This window comes from Pristiophorus japonicus, chromosome 15, assembly GCF_044704955.1.
Source record: "Pristiophorus japonicus isolate sPriJap1 chromosome 15, sPriJap1.hap1, whole genome shotgun sequence".
Lineage (NCBI taxonomy): Eukaryota > Metazoa > Chordata > Chondrichthyes > Pristiophoridae > Pristiophorus > Pristiophorus japonicus.
The window spans coordinates 22279656-22301916 of record NC_091991.1 but is presented as its reverse complement, the minus strand read 5'-3'; the positions used below and the strand labels follow the sequence as shown (position 1 = coordinate 22301916).

The following is a 22261-nucleotide window of genomic DNA, read 5'->3' as shown; positions in this document are numbered from 1 at the left end:
TTCTGGCCGAAGGGACTTGTGTGCTGTGCAGAGTTTGATTCTGGCCGAAGGGGACTTGTGTGCTGTGCAGAGTTTGATTCTGGCCAAAGGGGCTTGTGTGCTGTGCAGAGTTTGATTCTGGCCGAAGGGACTTGTGTGCTGTGCAGAGTTTGATTCTGGCCGAAGGGACTTGTGTGTTGTGCAGAGTTTGATTCTGGCCGAAGGGACTTGTGTGCTGTGCAGAGTTTGATTCTGGCCGAAGGGACTTGTGTGCTGTGCAGAGTTTGATTCTGGCCGAAGGGGCTTGTGTGCTGTGCAGAGTTTGATTCTGGCCGAAGGGACTTGTGTGCTGTGCAGAGTTTGATTCTGGCCGAAGGGACTTGTGTGCTGTGCAGAGTTTGATTCTGGCCGAAGGGACTTGTGTGCTGTGCAGAGTTTGATTCTGGCCGAAGGGGCTTGTGTGCTGTGCAGAGTTTGATTCTGGCCGAAGGGACTTGTGTGCTGTGCAGAGTTTGATTCTGGCCGAAGGTACTTGTGTGCTGTGCAGAGTTGCTGCGGACCCAGAAGCAGCGGTGCGGTGTCTGTGAAGACCTGGCCTGGAGCAGGTAGGATTGGCGTTTTTATTCTTGCAATTTTTGTCACTGTACAGTAGTTGGATTTCATTTTTTGACTTTTCACTGGACCCTGCTGGCGGTGCAAACGGTTTAACAGGGTATCCGGATTCTGGAACATTTTGCAGATTCTGGACAACCCTGCCACGGATCGTCCCGGAGTCCAGATTCCGGAACTCCGGATTTTAGACGCTCAACCTGTACCAGAATTTAAAGGGTTGAATTATATGGATACGTTGCATAAACCTGACTTGTACTCCCTCGAGTTTAGAAGTTCGAGGAGGTGATCTAAGCGAGGTGTTTAAAATGATAAGGGATTTGATAGGGTAGATACAGAGAAACTCTTTCCTCTGATGATGGAATCCAGCAACAAGGGGGCACAATCTTAAAGTACAGGCAGGCCATTCAAGAATCAATCTGGAAGCAATTTTTCACACAAAGGTCAGTGGAAATCTGGAACTCTCTCACCACCAAAAGACTGTGGATGCTGGGACAATTGAAATTTTCAAGATGGAGATCAATAGAGTTTTGTTAGGTAAGGGTGTCTATAGATATTAATAACTTCAGTAATTCTGATCTTGATAAGCTATTTCATTTCACAGATTATGATTATGCAGGTCCATAAGAATCACTGAGACAGGTATGGCTATGGCCTTGCTAGTCTTGGCTAACTAGAATCTGCCTATCTTTTGAAGAAAACCCCTCTGCACGAAAGGAAAATATATTTTCCATGCGTGCTGTTGTGGCTGCCAAGTGGGTTTAAGAAAAACTGATAGGTTACGAAGCAGAAAAGCAAGAGAAGAGGTATTGCAGAGAAATTGGGAAAAGCAGGAGTTAATTTTTTTTAAATTGGTAAAAGGCCAGATTGAATTAAAATTAAAAATTTGTCAATGAGGAATTGAACATCACAGTGATAGAGAGAAAGAGAAAAAATAGGGCGGGATAAACATTTTACGTAGGAAATAAAAGACAAAAAGAAAAAGGAAGCACAGCTCGGGAAGAAATACTAGAGCTCGAGATTAATTTGCTTAGTGCTACCTGTTAGCGCCCGAGGATAAGTTACTAGTTGGGGAAGATTTCCTTTAGTAAATGAATTTATAAAAAATGCATTTACAATTGGTGACACCCACTTGGTGACGTCAAGAGTGTGCAACACCCCCGTAGCACCGCTGTCGCGAACCTGACTGCTTTCGCCTGCCGTCGCGCCTGACTACTTCCGACAGGAAAAGCAGGTATTACAGAGAGGCTGTGGGGGTGATATATCCGAGGGGGAGCAGGTGGGCAGTTAAATGATTTTTCCATTAGTGCATCTCTCCTAGATGCTGGACACTGCTGCCTTGGCTTTTCTTTAACTTTTCGGGTGGTCCAGCCGTCCTTCCCTTTAGGCGCTAAGATGCTGGTTTCCTAACGCCAGAACATCAGCAGCGCTTCCACGACCGCGCCCCAGGAATCAGGGTTAGTGCCCTGAGAGGGGTGTGGAACGCTTGCTTCCCTTAGCGTTCCATTCCCCTCTTGGGACACGAAAAGCAAATATCCCGGTAGGAGATGGTAAACATCGTTCGGCGCTAAAGTTAGTGACCATGCATGTCTCTGCCTCAAACTGGGCTATACTGAATTTTTAGCCCATGATGTTTGGAGAGAAGGGGAAAGATAGTTCAGAAACACAATCTAACTCATCACTCTACCACTTCTAAAAGGCTTCTTAGAGGCCTAATAGCAGAAATAGTTGGGACATAAATTAGCACATCTCATACATATTTAAAAATGGCAAACCCTGTAAATTAAGCACCTTTATCCAAAATATTTGGTAACTTTCAGCAATATTATTCTCTTTGATCAAACTTAATGTTATAAATATGAAGTCAAATAAATCCTTTCCATATCTGAAACATTGCAGAGTGTCTGTGGAGCCTGGAGTCTGCTCTTTGAAGGGATATTTGCTCCTGTAAAGGTACTTTATGGTCCTTTGTATTCATGCATATAATGACAAACATTTCAGTGTAAGGAATCATTGGATAGAAGATGTTTTGTGTTCTATTTGTAGCAAAATTGTAAATCTATTTTTTATGGATGCAGTTACATAAAGGAAAGCTTCCCCCACTAATAATCGAAAATGTCATTTGATAATGCAGCATTCCTAGCTCGTGGAGTGAAAGATAAGCCAGGGGTCCTACTCTCGATTGTTATCGAGTGATCATTGCTTGTTTGTGGATATCGAGTGAGGACTGTGTTTGGCCCAACTGCAATGCTCTCTGTAGTTAAACAGCCTTCCCCTCACAGCCAAATAGACGCACTATCTGAGTCGAGATATCAGCACATAGTTGGCACCCAACGAAGCGTATTCTGCAATGAGTTGACACCATCAGTAAAGAATGGGATTCTATTGGAGTATGTGATGGTTCTGGGGGAGGAAACTAATTATTTACTTTTTAAAGTGATAACGAAAAAGGTATAACATGAACAATTGAAATGAATTGGCGGAAATGATTCCACTGATTATGCTGCTTTACCTGTCCTTCCAAAAACAGAGGATTCGTTTGTTAAGTCCCCGCTGTGAGTGACTATCACAAGTTTATACATTTTGCCTGGCGTCAGGTTCTGGAAGGAGCACTTTTCAAGGTTCTGGGTGCCAGATTTCCTGTCATGAAGTGTCTTGTCTGAATTGTAGAGGAATATTTCGTAGGAGTCACATTCTCCCTCTGCTTTGGTCCAGCTGAAGGATAGAGTCTCCGTGCTGTTCTCCTGCAACATCAGATCTGTGACTGCAGCTGGAACTGAACCGGAACGCATAATGAGTAGATACCAGACACAAATATGCAGAACTTTATGAGAACAGTTATGCATCTCCAACACCATCTTGCATTGTGATAATATAATGAATCCCTCTACATGAACTTGAATTTGTCAGAATAAAGGTCCATTTTAAGAATGATTTGATCGTAATGGCCCAGGTTTTGTGGTCAGAGGAGAATGCACGGCGTGCATTACACTTACACACTTACTTTCGGCTTTTGCACTGGAACCTGCAGTGATTAGAAATCCCGCGGCACCCTCTACAGAGGATCTGGGACCTGTGTGAACAGGACAAGCAACTGCATATCTCCTTGGCCAATCAGTTTGAAGAATCCTTACTGAGACATGCAGGGGCTGAAATTTCCCCCTCCATAAGATCCATTACTGCCTCCAAGACCGGGGGCAAACGGATGGGCCAACCCGGCCAAAATTGCCCCTGTTCCGGAAGCGGCAGGAACAGGTTACAGCACCGCCGGTTCTCCTGCAGCTTCAGGCACGCGCCGACCCCTTACCGACCCCTGCGCGGAATTTCCGTGCGGCAGCGGAGCGGCCACCGGTCGGCGCCACTGACAACTTTCGCCAGCGGGGAGCTGTCTGTGGCTGGGCGGTGCATCCGCCCTTAAAGGAGAAGTCGCACTGCTGGCGACTCCATGTTATTTTTTATTGTCAGCCGACTGCCAGGTCGGGCCGACAATTATGCCCACGGGTTTGGCCGGGCCGCCAACAGGAAACCTGGCACCCCTTCTTGGGTGGCAGGCCGCTGGCCCGGCCGGAACCCTCCCTGTTGGCCCAGTGTTTGCCACTAAAGTGGCTGCGGAGTTCGCAGTGGCCGTCCCCTTTAACTGAAGGGAACGTTGTGACACGGCACGTCCGCGTCGCGCTGACGTCATCAGTGCGGTGCTGGTGGCTTGGAGCGATGGCTGCTCCAACCCGCCCGCACTTCCGCCCCACTGACGATGGCTGCTCCAACCCACCCGCACTTCCGCCCCACTGACGGTGGCTGCTCCAACCCACCCGCACTTCCGCCCCGCTGACGACTGCAACACCGCTCCGACCAGAAAAAAAAAGCCATGAATTTCGCCGGATTGTCCGCACCATGCATTGGGGCAGACAGAACACTTGCAGAATGGTAAGTGCGTCCTGTTTGGCTGCAGGGCAATTTCGGCCCCGCAGAGTCTGTAGCAGGAAGCACAAGTTAGAATACTTAATTCAATGTCAAGTCATGTATGGAAAATGAAATAAAAAGAGGAAAAGAAAGATGGAATTAAGAGAAAGAGAGAAGCGACGGAAAGAAAAAGTAAACAAAAAGTTTATTTAAATGTTAACATTTTTTTAGATTGCCAACAATAATTAAAATCTGAAAGAATGAGATTCCACATTTGTAAAAGTTCATTTTCAGTGCCAGAGAGGTTGTTTGGCAGTAATTAAGACTTATCACATCATTACAAATTCACCTACACTTGAATGGACAAGCCCCACCTTTTTCTGGTGTGTTTACTGAGTACCTATCAGGTAAGTACTAAACTTCCATGTATTTGAATGTCGAGTCTCTCGTTGAGATACTGTTACAGCGAAGCGTCTGGAGCAGCAGGGCAACTCATTCAGCAGCTTCCTGATTTCCACGTTTAACTGCACATGTGCAGTTGTTGGAAGTTGCTGTTCGATTTACTCTTTAATAACGGTGAGCGCTGATTGCCTCACCATTATTCTTACCACAAAATCCGGGCCATTAGCTTTTTCTGGGATTTCAGCAGAATGTTTTCAGTGTCAAAGTGAATTAATTATTAAAAATACATTGTTGAATTCATTAAATTATTGTAAATATATTTCAAAACATATTAATTTTCAAGTTAAGAAGTTAAGAACTGTGTGGAATTTCTATCACAAAATGTATAAATTCAGAAATCAAAGATGGGAGGAAAAGCAATGTGTGAGGAGGACACAAAAAATCTGCAAAAGGACATAGACAGGCTAAGTGAGTGGGCAAAAATTTGGCAGATTAAGTATAATTTTAGAAAGTGTGAGGTCATGCACTTTGGCAGAAAAAAAATTAAAGAGCAAGTTATTATTTAAATAGAGAAAGATTGCAAAGTGCCGCAGAACAATAGGACCTGGGAGTACTTGTGCATGAAACACAAAAGTTTAGTATTCAGGTACAGCAAGTGATCAGGACGGTATCTTGACCTTTATTGCAAAGGGGATGGAGTATAAAAGCAGGGAAATCTTGCTATAGTTATACAGGGTATTGGTGAGGCCACACATGGAACACTGTGTACAGTTTTGGTTTCCATATTTAAAAAAGGATATACTTGCTTTGGAGGCAGTTCAGAGAAGGTTCACTAGATTGATTCCGGAGATGAGGGGGTTGACTTATGATGAAAGGTTGAGTAGATTGGGCCTCTAATCATTGGAATTCAGAAGAATGAGAAGCGACCTTATCGAAACGTATAAGATTATGGGGCTTGAGAGGATGTTTCCACTGATAGGGGAGACTAGAACTAGGGGGCATAAACTTAGAATAAGAGGCCTCCCATTTAAAACTGAGATGAGGAGGAATTTCTTCTCTCAGAAGATTGTAAATCTGTGGAATTCGCTGCCTCACAGATCTGTGGAAGCTGGGACATTGAATAAATTTAAGACAGAGATAGAAAGTTTCTTAACCGATAAGGGAATAAGTGGTTATGGGGAGTGGGCGGGGACATGGAGCTGAGTCCATGATCGGATCAGCCATGATCGTATTAAGTGGCGGAGCAGGCTCGAGGGGCTGTATGGCCTACTCCTATTTCTTATGTTCTTATGTTCTTAATTAAGAATTAGATTAGAACAATAGCATTGACTTTTACTTTAGGTGGTTACTTCCTTATTAAATGATTTTCAGTTATAATTCAAGGGGACTGAAATTGGCTTCAGTGGCGGTAATGGGGTGGTAATGCCTTTCCGATCGAGGGCAGGCAGATGGTCCAACCCCTGCGGAATTGGCCTCGAGCCGGTGGTGGAAATTGGTTTCCACCGCGGCCCATGTTTCCGCCCCGCCCGGCACTCCGAGCCGTTGTCGGGCATGCGCCGACCCCTTTCCGCCCTGCGGGGGATATTGCCCCCAACAACTTCTGCTGGCGGGAAGCTGCCAGTGGCAGGGCGGTGCATGCACCCTTAAAGGGGAGGGTGCACCACCACGGCCGCCATTTTATATTAATTATCAGCTAACTCTGCAGTCGACTTGACAATAGCGGCCACGGGTTCGGCCGGGCCACTAATAGACAGGCCGGCACCCCCTTTTGGGTACCGGGCCGCTGGACCCGCCGAAACCCTCCCTGGTGGGCTAGTGGGCTCGACGTAGGCCTCATAGTGTCCCTCCCCTTTAAGTGAAGGGGCGGGACGTTGATACGTGTCAGCGCGGCACTGATGGCACTGCCCGCCTTCCACCCCACACCCGACTCACTTCTGCCCCTCTGCCACCCCAAAAACCGCCCCGATGAGTTTTTTTAAAGAAATGAGGGCAATTTCTCTCTATTCCCCACCCCATCGATTCGGGCAGTAATCCATCACATCATTCAAATTATCCGCCCCAAATTTCGGCCCCAAAATTTTCAATTCAGCATCATGTTTTAAATTTTAAATCACGCTTTTAAAGTAACATTTTGCCTTTAATTTTACACCATATTTTCAACTTAGTCCCGACTTTCTGTTGTCAAGGTTTTAATGCTTGGGTGATAATTTTCTGGTCTACAGATAAGACCACTCACTGCTGCATTGAATTATCAGCCTAAATTATATGCTCAAATGCCGGAAGTGGGTCCTGAACCCACAAGCTAACTCAGAGGCAGGAGTGCTGCCACTGAGCCAAGGCTGATGCTTAAAGCCCAGTTTATTTTCATTTTCTTTTTCCACTTCCTTGTTGAATGACGTCTAGCTCATCCTCGCATCTTATAGATGGCCATTCTCCTGGAACATGTTTCATGCCTTGAGCGCTTTTACTGAACACATGGCCCAGAGATTACTGAATCCAATAGATTTATAGCTTAGAAAGTGCTAATATGCCTTAGCCTCCTGCAGAGGTTTTCCAGGTCAGGCAAAGCCATTGCTGAGTCAATACTCTACTTGGCTGTCAAAGTTGAGCCTATAAGGATAACATAATTTTTAAAGGATTTAAGAAATTCTGTCTTTGTAATAAGAAAATATGGGTCATAATCTTTGCACACTTACATGATAAGGGGCTGGGTAAATAGGAAATGCCCTACCTAGTCCTGCTGCAATTGAACTGAACTGATTTGAATTAAATTTCTGCATTGACCCAGTTATGTGAAACCCGCTAGTTTTCTCAGAGCTTTCCAGTTGCCGTTCACTTTCAGAAAAGAAGCCTGCACTTGACCCTCCCTTTATAGACAATTGCCCTTTGCGTTTTCTTCCAGGTGACTAAAGTGCTGGTCTGAACTGACAACGCCAATCTGTGAAGACCAGCAGCTGCCAATTGCTGCTTGCTTGCCCTTTCCAACATTGTCACGGACAGTGTTCAAGAAACCCTGTGGATTTTTTTTCTCACAGGCCTGATAAATGTGAAAAGCACTGCGTGTAGGTGTGACTTTCCAACTGTACTCCAAAAGCATTACATACCCTCACTTAAACCTCTGCAATTATTTTTGAAAACACAGTAAAAGTGAGCCAAGCAGCTTTCAGCACTAAAGATGAACTCAATTAGCTGCTGCTAATAATAAAAATGAGCTGTGCCAGTGTGAAATGTTTATTGCCTTCATTTCCTTTTGTACACCTTCACTAGCACAGTGACTGCACTCAACACATAGGGAACGCAGATGCGAGCAAGAAAGCTTTCTTAACTTTGCTCATTTTAATTCACAGCAGACTTTTGTATGGAAGCTGGTTTTGAAGCAGCCTTCTTTCACAGCTCACCGCTGCGTCACGTGCTTAGGAATGTTTACGTCCTCCTCATCTCATCTATTTTTCTGAACAGTAAGATGTGTCGCAGCCAAATGATTGAAGGATGAAATCTGATTTAATGCCACCTAAATGCATAAAAATGCATTGGCTGCAGACGGAAATATTTTCAAGCCTATTTGCAGACAGTGACCCAGTTATGTCTTCTAGGTCACTCAGTTTGGACTCGATGTGTCAAAGACTCGAGCTAAACGTCTATAAGGAAAAGAAAAGGCAGGTATTTGGGCCGAGGAATCCAGGGATTAATTTGCTGGCTCATTATGCAAACTGCTTTATAACTTGCACATCACTGTCCCTAAAAAGAAAGAGATAACGTTCAGCATCAAGCATCTGCTTTACCTGTTCTTCCCTCACGGACTGTTCCGATGCTGTACAACCCTCCACTTACAGTGAAGACACGGATTTTGTACTTCTTGCCTGGAGTCAGATCATTGAACTTATGGCCCCTGTTACCAGCTGGCACAGACACATTCGAGAGCATTTGAGTTCCTTGCTCAGTAAGGAGCTGCAGAGTGTATCCCTCTGAGACACCAGTGGCTGGCTGCCAAGACACTGCCAAGGTACAGGTGGTATGCTTGTTTTCGACGGATATTTCTGTGACTGAGGCAGGGACTAGGAATACAATTAAAAAAAAAGGTAATAAGTTGGCTTAGCAAGTAATCAAATTGGAAGTCATATTTGAGAAATTAGTAAATTATTACCTCATAATAAAATAATTCACTGTGAAACACCACAACTACATTTTACTAAATATTGATTTAAATGAATTATTTACTGTAGCGGTGGGTTCAAATAACAAGGCCACAAATGAAAGATTAACGACTATGGGGGAGATTTGTAAGTTGGGCCTAAAACGGGTGTCCGTGGTACATGCCACAGTCGGGAGGCCCAAAACACTTTCGGATTCAGGCTCCCTCTAAATTTTACCAGTGAGCTGTGGATGTCAAAGGGCCACTTCACTGCAACTCGCCAGGCTGGTGAAACGGAAAATTGGTCGGCTTCTGCATGGAGCCAGTTATCAGGTAGAGCTTATTGCGGGTGGGGGTGAGGAGGGTGCTGGAGAGGATCCTGGGGGCAAGGGGGACGAGAAGAAAAAACTTACCTTTTCTGAGCAGAGACCAACAATAGCTTTAAAGGACTGCTGATTAGGCCGATCAATGCCTGGAAAACCTGGGGCCAGCAGGCACTTTGAATGTCCTGCCCATTTCTCCATGGAGGTTGCAAATGGCGTCCTACAGCTGGCTGAGGACCCCACTTTGCATATTTAAAAGAAAGATCTGTATTTAAATAGTGCCTTTTTCGACCATCTCAAAGCGCTTTACAACCAATTAAATACTTTTGGAGTGTAGTCACTGTTGTAATGCGGGAAACGCGGCAGCCAATTTGCACCCAGCAAGCTCCCACAATCAGCAATGTGATAATGTCCAGATAATCTGTTTTTGTTACGATTAAGGGATAAATATTGGCTAGGACACTGTGGATAACTGCCCTGCTCTTCTTCAAAATAGTGCTATGAGATATTTTATGTCTACCTGAGAGAGCAGACGGGGCCCGGTTTAACATCTCATCCAAAAGACAGCACCTCCAACCATGCAGCACTCCCTCAGCACTGCACTAGAGTGTCAGCCTAGATTTATGTGGAGTGGGACTTAAACCCACAACCTTCTGACTCAGAGGCAAGCGTGTTACCCACTGAGCCACAGCTGACACTAAACAGCCTCTCGCCTGGTTTGGACAGGGATGCTGGGCACTCATTTAAAGGCCTCCCTTAACATTAAATCAGCCAGGCAAATAGGTGGCTAAGGTTCCCCACCAGATTTTCCACTCCTGGTCTCCCAGTTTTCAGGTGCTTGGAACTCACAAGATATCCCATTTGTTCGATGGATTTGATTGCTAGCTTTTCCATGTATTTGGCACCCTTCTCTTTCCTCCGTGCTTTACATCCAGCAGATTATGCTTTGGGATTTTCCGTAAGGAAGACGCCTTTTTAAGTGGACGTCATTAGCCTGACCGGGAGACCTGGCTTGATGCGATGGGGAGAAAGGAGGTCACCACTGACATCAGATACGAGCACCCCACTGAACATCAATCTAGTATTCAGGGGTGTGTTTTACCCTGGGGCCTGATAAATTTGGGGATGAGAGAAATTGAAGCCTTTGTGCTCTAAGAGTGACAGCTTGTTACATTTATTAATAATACAATATAAAGAATGAATATACATTAATCACGGGGTACAGTAGCGTAGTGGTTATGTTACTGGACTAGTACTCCAGAGACCTGGGCTAATGATCCACAGATGTGAACTCAAATCCCACCACGGCAGCTGGGGAATTTAAATTCAGTTCATTAAATAAATATGGAATTATAAAGCTAGCATCAGTAATGGTGACCATGAAACTACTGGATTGTTGCAAAAACCCAACTGGTTCACTAATGCTCTTTAGGGAAGGGAATTATTATATCTTTATTGCAACTCACAAACACACACATAGCCTTAAGATGGCAGAACACTTTGGAACTTTAGTCAGGTGACCTGTTCCCTCCTTATTTATACACAGCACTGGGTGCAGTGTCACAGTAGTCCACAGGTGGCGCTGTATATATTACACTTCTCCCTCCTTAATGAAGAAGTAATTATAACAAAATAATCATCATACATAAGCTATACATAACAAAAGATATGGACTTATTTTGCCATATTTACAAATCAAACTTAACCACTTGTTTTCTGTTTCGAAGAGGATACCTTCGCTCTCGAACAGAACCTTCCAAACATGGTGTCAAATTTAAACTTACTCAAGGCTGACCCTGAGGAAAGTTTTAATCTGCTGTCCTTACCCGGTCTGGCCTATATGTGGCTCCAGACCCACAGCAATGTGATTGACTCTTAACTGCCCTCTGAAATGGTTTGACAAACACGCAGTTGTACCAAACCGCTACGACAAAGTCACTGTGGGAGTACCGTCACCACACGAACTGCAGCAGTTCAAGAAGGCGGCTCACCACCACCTTCTCAAGGGCAGTTAGGGATGGGTAATAAATGCCGGCCTGGCCAGCAACGGCCACATCCCGTGAACGAATAAAAATAAAGAACATCTGAGCAATTCTTACCGGTGCGTCCAAATGCTGTTGAGTTATTGTGGAAGCTGCCACTGTTTGACTGAACGAGTATATGGTACAGCTCCCCCGTCTCTAGATCAGAGAAGGCATGCTCGTGCACATGTTTTTGAACAGGGTGGGTGAAGATCTGATGGCCCTTGTGGGATAAGATCACAGTATAGCTGTCCACATCACCTCCTCCAGGAGACCAATTCGCCTTCAGGCCCTTGGTCACTCCATTGTTTGAAACATGAATGTTTTTAACTGCACTGGGTACTGCAGAAAGATAGATTTGTACCAAAAATATTAATAGCTGTATGGTCATGTACTATAGTTGGCTTCTAATTAAGATGTACCTTGTTTTACTATGTTTTCTAGGTAAATATATGGACGCCTGTCTTCAAACTCTGTACTCTTTCTTCTAGTCAGATACTTGAGCATATATCATAATATTTATTGTTCAGTCATAATAATGTCAACTTAAGAAATATTTGCAAATTGTATATATTTGCATTATTTAATATATTTTCAACTTATGGGAGATGAGGTACTTTTAAAGAGATTCTGGGGCACAAATTGCCCCTTTCGATAAGGCTTCTGCCCACCAGTGGCCAAGGGCGGCGCAGAATGACCGCCCACTCTCCGTGGAGGGGCCGCCATTTTAGAAATTGCCCTTCCTCACGAGCGGAGCAGTGTCCGGGACCGCTCCGCCCGTTTTCCTGCCGCGGCGTGCATGCGCCAACCCCTTAACGGCTGGCGGGGACCCTCTCGCGAAATTGCCCTCACGAAATTGCCCCTTACCCAAAATTGCCTGCTGGAGCGGTGCTCCGCAGGCCAGTGCCCCCGACTGCTTTTGCTGCCGGTGCAGTGTGTGTGAAATGGCGGCACGGCTGCCCTTAAAGGGGAGGGTGCACTGCCATGGCTGCAATTTAAATTTTCTTGTCAGCCGACAGCCAAGTCGGCCCAACAATTATGCCCCCCGGGTTCGGCCGGGCTGCCTCTTGGGTGTCAGATCACTGGCCCAGCCGATACCCTCCCTGGTGGCCAGTGGACCTAACTAAAATGAATGCCGAGTTCGCAGAGGCTCTCCCCTTTAACTGATGACTGACAGCTGTGGACACATCGGCCCAGCCCTACCTTTGCCCTGCTAGTGACACCCACTGCACTCTGCTCCCACTTCCGCCCCCATGATGATCCACTTCCGCTAGAAAAAAACCCCGAGGAGCTGAATTTCACAGGATAGGCCACCGCATCCATTGCGGCGGCCAGAACACTTCAAAAGTGTTCACTAGCTGCGCCTCGTTTCTGGCGGAGGGCAATTTCTACCACTCTTTATTTTAAAAGGTGAAATCATGCCTGTTTATAGAATGCAGTACAAGCTAATCTTTAATCCACAAAATAATAAGAGCCTTCACTTAAGTACATAGTCCAATGCTACAGGTTTGAGTCCCAAAGGTTACTGCCTGTTCACATGCGTGCAAAGAGTTTAGTTAATTCTCTTCCTACGCAACAGTGTCACTAAGTTAGGAAACTGATCCTTGACAGACTCAGTTGGGACAACTTTAACCTAATTTGCCTGGCGGGAAACTGACAGGGTCAGGTACAATGCTGGATTTACACCTTGCCCAATATTTCTTCAATGGGTGTAAAACCAGTGCTGCATCCGATCCTGTCAGTTTCCCGTCAGGCACATTAGGTTAAAATTCCCCCCAGTGTGTGGCTATAATGTACATGCTATTACATAGCAGTCAGCGTAACAATTATACACAGAATATTTGGCATCTGTTCCGGCTTCGAGATACAATTTCACATTTGCAAATAATGGTCTGGGCCATTCTTACCTGTCCGTCCTTCGATGAAGGCAGCACGCTGCAGGGTCCCAATCCACGTGGAGACTTGGATTTTGTAAAGGCGCCCGGGCGTTAAGGAAGTAAACTGATGCGCCGTGCTGCCCAGTGTTATTGGAAGGAAAACATTCATGTCATTGAAGAGCAGCTGAATCTCGTAGCGATCCACGTCGCCAGCAGCTGCTTCCCAGGTAACGTTCAGAGTGTCAGTGCTCCTGTCCGCCACGGTTAGAGACCCAACGGCAGCCGGAACTAGTCAGACAGATTAACATTGGCATCAGACAGTGCGACAACTGTACTGCAACAAGCTACACAAAGACACTTCAGGGGGTACATCAAACACTTTGAAATCCGATTCAAAGACATTCTAGCACAGACAAAAATATTACGGTCAAACTAGTGAGACCACACCTGGAGTACTGTGTACAGTTTTGGTCTCCATACCTAAGGAAAGATAAACTTGCCGAAGAGGGGGCGCAACAAAGGTTATCTCGATTGATTCCTGGGATGAGAGGTTGATCTGTGAGGAGAGATTGTGTAGAATGGGCCTATACTCTCTGGAGTTTAGAAGAATGAGAGCTGATCCCATTGAAACATATAAGATCCGAAGAGGGCTTGAGAGGGTAGATGCTGAGAGGTTGTTTCCCCTGGCTGGAGATTCTAGAACGAGGGGGCATAATCTCAGGATAAGGGGTCGGCCATTTAGGACTGAGATGAGGAGCAATTTCTTCACTCAAAGGGTTGTGAATCTTTGGAATTCTCTGCCCCAGAGGGCTGTGGATGCTGAATCGTTGTGTATATTCAAGGCCGAGATAAGATAGATTTTTGGACTCCGGGGGAATCAAGGGATATTGGGATCGGGCGGGAAAGTGGAGTTGAGGTCGAAGATCAGCCATGATCTTATTGAATAGCGGAGCAGGCTCGAAGGGCTGTATGGCCTAATCTTGCTCTTAATTATTATGTAATAAGCAAGAGGGAGGCTAAGCTGGCTAAGGATTCAGTAAATTGTGCCATGGTTTACATCTGCAGTTCTGTATATAAGCCTACAACCACGACCAAGCTATCAGAGGAGGTGCATGGGGAAGGCCTTTCATTTCCCTACACAAGGTGATTCACTTCAGCCGTTTCCATCCAACTAGTGTGTCATTTTCAGGGGCCTGAAAACCGTGGACAGTGGTCCATGCTGTCAAGAATTAAATGGCACATGGCAAGTGGGGGAAGCTAAAGAGAGGACGAAAATAAAACATTTAAATGAGGGGAGTAAAATGAAAGCAACAATTGCTCTATTATTACTCTGTTTTTGTGGCTTAACATAAGGCTATTGTTTCTTTCAGAAGGGGATACAGGCTAATCACAGGCAAAACCTTGACTGAGTCAGTTCAGTGCTCCATAAGGACATTACCGGCACAGCTGTTACTCATTTTCTTCAAGTTTGTGTAAATGGGGCAAGTACGTTTACAAAGGTAAAGACAGAGCACAGTTCTCAATAAGCAGTGGGTAATCAATAGCAGTTACTTTCCATCGCAGTTGGTTCCAAAGTTGATGGATAAGTAAATCATAAATTCAGACGTTAAAAGAAGTGTTGTGAGTGGTTTTCTCACACCTTATTTGCAATATTGCTTTTCGATAAGGGAACAGAAATAAGGCCCGAAATTCACCGGCCCCGAAGGGTCAGCTGCCGCGGAGTTTGGGCGGTCGATCGAAAAAAATCGATCGGCTGCCGCAGTCAGGTACTTTTCCCTCATCGCGCCATATTCAGCTCGGGGGGGGGGAGGGGTTTCAGCGGCGCTCACTTCCGGCGGAAACGGCGCGGTGAAGCCGGAGTAAAGGAGGATTTTCGTGCGGTAGGGCCACTGGAAAACGGTCACCACCTGGATTTTCAGCTTTAAAAAGGTAGTTCTTCAGTCAGTGCTCGGACGCGACACCGCTGGAGCGTTGCCGGAATCGGGGCCCTTTGGCAGGAAAATAGTTTAATTAAGTTTTGATTTGAATTTAAAGTGCAATAAGTTGTAGTAATTGTTTTGGCTTCATTAAACCTGCTGACTATTTAGTGAAGATCTGTGGGGCCTCATTGTGGGCTGCAGAGACTTGCTTGGCAGGGTTCACCCTGAGGATGGGAGGAGTGTTGGGAGGGCGACACCTCGTATACCTGGTCAGAAGCAGGGCGGCTGATGTGCGCAGACCTGCAGCTAGAGAGGGTGGCCAGGAGGGAGATGCCATCAGGAGGAGGGTGAGCGATGCTTCCCCCCCCCCCTCCCCCATCAAATACTGGGAGAGGAGCCTTTCCAGCAAGCCTCCAGAGGAGCCCAAGAATGAGGAGGACCAGGGAGATGGCCAACAGGCAGCTCCCAGGGGAGGTGGCCAATGCAGACGTGGAGGAAGGAGGCCATACCCTCAAAGGGTCTACAGAACTCAGTTCTCCTTCCTCCAGTTCACTGATGAGCAATGCCTGCGAAGGCTACGATTTCGGATAGAAGTACTGAGGGAGCTCTGCACTGTCCCCAGAGAAGATTTGCAGCCTCAAACATGTCTCAGAACCGCCTTCACCGTGGAGACCAAGGTCACCATCGCCATGAATTTTTACACGATGGGGTCTTTCCAGTGTCCCAATCCTCGGCGCATCGGTACATCCGGCAGGTCACAGATGCACTGTACAGGAGAAGGGTCCAGTACATCTCCTTCCCGATGACGAGGGACAAACAGGTGGAGCGGCAGGCCGGATTTGCCCAATTGGCAGGCTTCCCGAGGGTGCAGGGTGCCATTGACTGCACACATGCTGGGCTGAGGGTACCACATCATCACCCTCAGATCTTTGTCAACCGCAAAGGCTTCCACTCTCTGAACGTGCAGCTCGTGTGTGACCTCCAGTGTCAGATCCTGGCAGTTGATGCGAGGTACCCAGGCAGCAGCCGTGGTTCGGTCATTCTGTGCCAGACCAGTGTGCCCGCCCTCTTCACCGGCCTGAATCAGCATTGCAGTTGGCTGCTTGAGGACAAGAAGGGATATCCCCTGACCACTTGGCTGCTCACTCCACTGTGGAACCCCAGGACAGCACCAGAGCATGCATACAATGACATTCATTGTGCATCATCGAACAATGAATAGTCATCCTCAAGCAGAGGTTCCGGTGCCTGGACCACTCTGGTGGCACCTTGCAGTACTCTCCTGAATGGGTCTCCTTAATCGTCGTGGTCTGCTGCATGCTGCACAACCTGGCCATCCTGAGGGGACAGCTGCTGGGGGTTGAGCCAGCAGTACCACCTGAGGAGGAGGAAGAGGAGGATCCCCGTCGCCCCAGAGCTAGGAGGCGTCGTCACCATTGCAACGCTTTTGGAGAAAACCATAATTAATTAAATCAAGTGCCCCCCCGATCTGGGGGACATTCCAAACACTTTTCACGTGCCCTTTTTTTTTTGTGGTGATTTTTGTGTCATCCCTATTGCAACTCTTTTTGAGACAAAAGTAAACATTAAATCAAGTGCCCCCCGATCTGGGGGACACTCCAAACATTTTTCGAGGCCCTTTTTTGGTTTTTTTTGTATTTTTTTTTAGTTTTTTTTGGTGATTTTTGTGTCATCCCCATTGCAACCCTGGAAGGGAGGTGCAGCTGCATCTCATAACTGCTCACTTCAGATCATCCCATCCACACATGACCCTTCGGGTCCCACTTTCAATGGCGATCGCAATGAGTGCTTTAAATCAGAACTGCCCACTCCCAGATGAAACACCTGGCTAGGTATATATCAAAAAATAAAAATTTATCCAATTATCCAAATCACATCAAAAACAGACCATGAAGAACAATATAATAATAGTTATCATTTTGTACCCCTGTGCATCTCACTATAACACCTGTTACGCATGACTACCCTAATACCATGCCTAACTGTCTTCCCTGTGGCTGCATCATGGGTCCAGGAAGGCTGCTATGGTTGTTGTTTTGGACCTACAGCTGTCCTTCTAGGACGCCCTGGAACACCTCTGGGCCTGGAAGAGCTGGATGCAGACTGGCCAGCACCCTCCTGGGAGGGTGCATCCTCACATATATGGGAGGTGCCTGACATCTCCCCTGCAATCTCTCTCCATGCACTATGTACTGCCTGTCTGCCAGGCCTCCCCACATCAGGAAACAGTATTCTTCTTCTGTCCTCCACACCATCCATCAGGGTCTCCAGCTCCATATCAGTGAACCTGTTGGCTCTCCTTGCACCTCTTATGCCTCTTACACCAGCCAGCCCTCCTACCCTCCTCAGGGCCTTGCTGCAAATGCAGGCCTTTAAAAAGGCCAGGGAGCAGCTGGCTCGTTAGAAACCCTTACCTGCATGCTGAATTTCTCAGTGGTGATAACGCTCAAATTAAGACAGCCACACCGCTGAAAAATCCACTTTGGAAGGGTTCATTAGCATTGGAACCTATTTGTTCACTTTTGGAGCTGAATATGGGGTGGCCCAGCCACTCAAAAATGTCGGCGCTAATGGCCACAAAAAGGTGGAGGGAGTTCCAGCTTTCCAGTGGGACTGAATTTCGGGGCCATAGTCTCTTCAAGCTAATGCATCATCCAAAGGCAACTTTCAGCTGATGTTTCCTTTTAGAAATATTAGACACTTAATGCATTCTTTGCCCTCCCACTTTAAAATTACAATTTGGCTTGATACCAAACAGAATTAATTTCAACAATCTTATGTCATAACCACCTAGAAGCAAAGATTTTACTGCCAATGAGATTAACATTTAATTGCATTAAAAGAAGTATTTAATATTTTTCTAAACTGGAACTTTCTGTTTATTGCAGCAGATTTCATGCTTACATGTTCTTCCAGTAGCAAAGTAATAAGTTTCATATTTCCCGCTCTTGGTGCTAACAGTGATGCTGTAAAGCCGGCCCGGAATTAAATTGAGGAATATGCATTCGTTTTCAGACTTCGGAACCTCTAAGTTTTTGCTGTAGTTATAACTGTTCTTGATAGTTGCTATGTAACAGTCAAAATCCCCTGATGCATCCAACCAAGAGACTTTTAGGTAGTCGCTCCGTCCGGAGTTGCTGACTGTGATTCTTTGAACAACCGAGGGTTCTGTATCAATCAGAAGAAGTCACAAGGCCATTTAATCAAAATGGTAACGAGTAATTACCAAGCTTGCAAACTAAACTGATTCAAAATAGTGACATAACTCAATCAGAACTATGTACATACAGATGTGAATGTCACATAAATTGTTACTCAAAACATACCTACACATGGTAGTGATTTTAATTTGGGGGCAGCGGAGGATTTACTGACCTCTAATCATAATTCACAACTTTATCGCCGTTATTGATTTTCACCTAAAATTGCCAGATTCGAGATTTTCCCACATCTGGCAATGTCTGCAGTACAATTGCTAAAATTTACAACACAGCATTCTCCTCATTTGTCTGGAAAGTGTAACATTTAATTTTTCCCCGTGATTTTCACCCCCCATTAATTCTTTTAAAATACAACCTCTTGGGGAAATAAAAAATGAAAAATGAAAATAAAAAAAATGTACTCAAGGATCATTTATTTTAAATCTGTCAGCTCATTTAGTGCCTAATTTCACAGATGAAAGAATGATCCTGCCAGTGGGTATCGTACAGCCAATCTCTCGATTTAGATGCTCGTCTGCAAAAAGTTGCCAGGCTCCATCAGATAATGATAGAACCCATCGGGGCAGATCACAGTCTTCGATAAGTCCCAGAAGATGCTGGCATGGTGTGACTGCATTAAAATGGGCGGCGATCAATGCCGATGGTTCACCGCTTATTTTGCACGCTGCTCGGGTGTGTGGGGTGGTGCCCGGTTTGGGTTGTGGAGGTTTCTGGCTAAAATAGGTGGGAGCTTCATAATATAGAACTGAACACAAAGAGGCATTATTTAGACATAAATGTGATTTTACACAGTTCACACTCTGATTACACTTGTTGTTTAGAAAGAAAATCGGGGCCCAGGAGAGGCGTGCGTTTGGGGCCAGGGGCCCAGGGGCAGCACGGGCCAGCCCACACTGCGATATGTGCGCACTAGGTTCGTGCATCAGAGCAGGTCTCCAGTCACCTTGGGTAACCCTTGCCACTGGACCAAGACCTAGCTCTGTCAAGCCCGTGTGGTGGCTGGTGTGCAACGGTCACCACATGTTAAAAAAATCCACGCACAGACATCTTCAGGATGTAGTTCAGGACCTGGAATATTAGGTCCTTCATTGAAACACCTGTGAACTCATCCTTTTTTGGGGTGGAAGCAAATCATCCTCACTTCAAGGGACTGCCTATGATGATGGTGATGAGAAAGAAATCAAGAAAATTTTAATTTGATGGCACCTTTCACATCCTCAAAATGTCCCAAAGTGCTCCATGGCCAATGAATTCATTTGAAGTATAGTCAGTGCTGTTACGTAGGAAGCACAGTAACCAATTTGCAAACACCAAGGTCCCATGCACAACCATGAGATAAATAACCTGTTAATCTGTCTTCAGAGGTGTGGCTTGAGAGATAAATCTTTGCCAGAACACAAGGAGGATTCCCCTTGTCTTCGCCGAATAAAGCAATGGAATCTTTTACTTCTACCTGAGCAGGCAGATAGAGCTTTGGTTTAGCATCTCATCCGAAAGATGGCACCTCCCATCAGCACTCACCCAGTACTGCACTGAAATGTCAGCCTGGATTTTCTGCTTAACTATCTGGCATGGGGCTTGAACTGACAAACTTCGGACTCAGGAGATGAGAATGCTACACTTTCATTATGCCTATATATAATATGCATCAACGGTTGCGAGACATATGAGGTACACATGGAAGTAAGTTTAAAGTGCCTAGTGAGAAGATTAATTCAGCAGGTTTAACATCAATTATGTGCCAATTCTCTTTTTTTGGCGAGTGTCATTTTACCTCTGAATAATCGCCACAATGGCTATCAGCTGCAGGCTCCAGCTTGTCTCCATTTCCTTCCGGGCATGCTGCAATGCTGACAGTGCCACTTAGTGGCCAACAGGGCCATCCCCCTTACAACCTTCTCCACTTCAGTAGCCATCAATTAGTGGGCCGGATGCTGAACTACTCTGTTGCTTGCTCATAAACGCATGCCTGAAAATTGGATATCCTTTACCTTAATTGTTTCCCCCTCAGTCTTCTCCTTCAGTCTTGGCAACGGCTGTCAATGCCTTGTGAGCCCTTCCTAATTTAGCAAGCATTTTTGTCTCCCTGATTGTAATGTATGCACCCATGAATAGGCTCACAGGTTAGTAGAGCTGTTGAGTTGTGAGTGGCTTAGCCAGTCATGTGATGTTCAGAAGACTCAATAAAACCCCAGCCAGTTGGGTTCAGGGTGTCCACTATGAGGCAGGTGCTCGTGAGCCTGGTGGATGAACTGATAGTGTGTAGTGTAATTGTTAAACCTTTGCTAATAAACAAACTAGTTCTTAATAGCAATGTGTTGCTATGAATTTTAAGTAAAGAACCCATAAAGCAAATACATTACACTGATTTTACCACTTCCTTTAATTGTCTACATCGCTTACAACTTTACTTATGTGGATTATGTGGTCTCACCTCTGACTATTTCACTGCTCTTAGCCAAATCTACGCTTGGAGCCGTGACTATTGAAGCAACTGATGACACTGGAAAGCTGAGTGCTATCGGCACGTTAACAATAGTGAGATTTGCACCAGTCCGTAACCATGTAAAACAGATTTAGCCCGTACATGAAAGTTGGCTCCTGGTTATCTCAAAGATTCAGTTCTAACTTGAGGCCTTCTGAGTAAATCACATGCTGCACTAAAAGCAGGGCTGAGATGACGTAACGCATCAAGCACAATACATGCAGAGAGCAAGTTTGGATCTTCTGAATTTAGTTTAGATTGGCAAACAACATGCAACAATTTGGAGTATCATTCAGAAATACTGCCGTAGGTTTAATTATATTGTTACATAATGATTTTGTTACAGTATTCTGTGATATTTTTATAAATTGGTAATAAAATATGTTAAGTTATGCTGTCAGGAGCTAGTGTTGAAACCTAGCACTGAAGAACAGAGCAGTTTACAACATTTTGAATAAATTTAATCTGAAAGGAACGGAGAGAGAGAAGGAAAGAGAGGACGGAAGGAGTCTCATTAGGCGTGTCTTGTGAAAACTACCTGGGCTGGTATATTCGATTGGTGCCCGATACCCTATGCCATGACATGACTGCATGCAGCTCATGCTGGTGATCTCTGAGGGGTATGGAGAAAAAGCAGGAAAGGGGTACTGAGGTTAATGATCAGCCATGATCTTATTGAATGGTGGTGCAGGCTCGAAGGGCTGAATGGTCTACTCCTGTACCTATTTTCTATGTTTCTATGTTTCTCTCACAGAGTAAAATCCTGATTCCAGACGTGTCATCTGAAAATGCTGAACAGAGACCAGGAAGAGCTAAACTGGTGAAGAGTAGAAAATGGAATGCAATTTTTCTAAGACAAAACCTCAGGCTGTCGACCCTGACAAAATTCAAAATCAATTCCTGCCCCCATTTGGAGCAGTGACAGCCTAAGAGAGGCGTATATTCTCTAGAGTTTAGAAGAATGAGAGATGATCGCATTGAAACATACAACATTTTTACAGGGCTTGATAGGGTAGATGCAGGTAGGATGTTTCCCCCTGGCTGGTAAGTGTAGAACCAGAGGTCACAGTCTCAGAATAAGGGCCCAGCCATTTAGGATGGCGATGAGGAGAAATGTCTTCACTCAGAGGGTGGTGAATCTTTGGAATTCTCTATGACAGAGATCTGTGAATGCTCGGTTATTGAGTATATTCGAGACAGAGATTGATAGATTGTTGGATATTAAGGGAATCAAGGGATATGGAGACAGTGTGGGAAAGTAGAATTGAGGTAGAAGATCAGCTGTGATCTTATTGAATGGCAGAGCAGGCTCGAGGGGCCGAATGGCCGACTCCCACTCCTTTTTCTTATGTTTATTATGAGAGCTCATAAA

The 22261-nt window shown here is 45.4% G+C and overlaps 1 protein-coding gene across 3 annotated transcripts in view; it reads right to left on the bottom strand.

Annotated features, from left to right (window-relative positions):
* ptprb (protein tyrosine phosphatase receptor type b) overlaps positions 1 to 22261 on the bottom strand; it is a 124732-nt gene that overhangs the window by 36603 nt on the left and 65868 nt on the right. For all 3 annotated transcript variants that reach the window (XM_070900207.1, XM_070900208.1, XM_070900209.1), the window contains 5 exons: positions 18088 to 18351; positions 13274 to 13531; positions 11445 to 11708; positions 8673 to 8945; positions 3101 to 3364 (listed from right to left, as the gene is read on the bottom strand). In XM_070900207.1, coding sequence (XP_070756308.1) covers positions 3101 to 3364; positions 8673 to 8945; positions 11445 to 11708; positions 13274 to 13531; positions 18088 to 18351 — 1323 coding nt within the window. The remainder of the gene's footprint in view (positions 1 to 3100; positions 3365 to 8672; positions 8946 to 11444; positions 11709 to 13273; positions 13532 to 18087; positions 18352 to 22261) is intronic.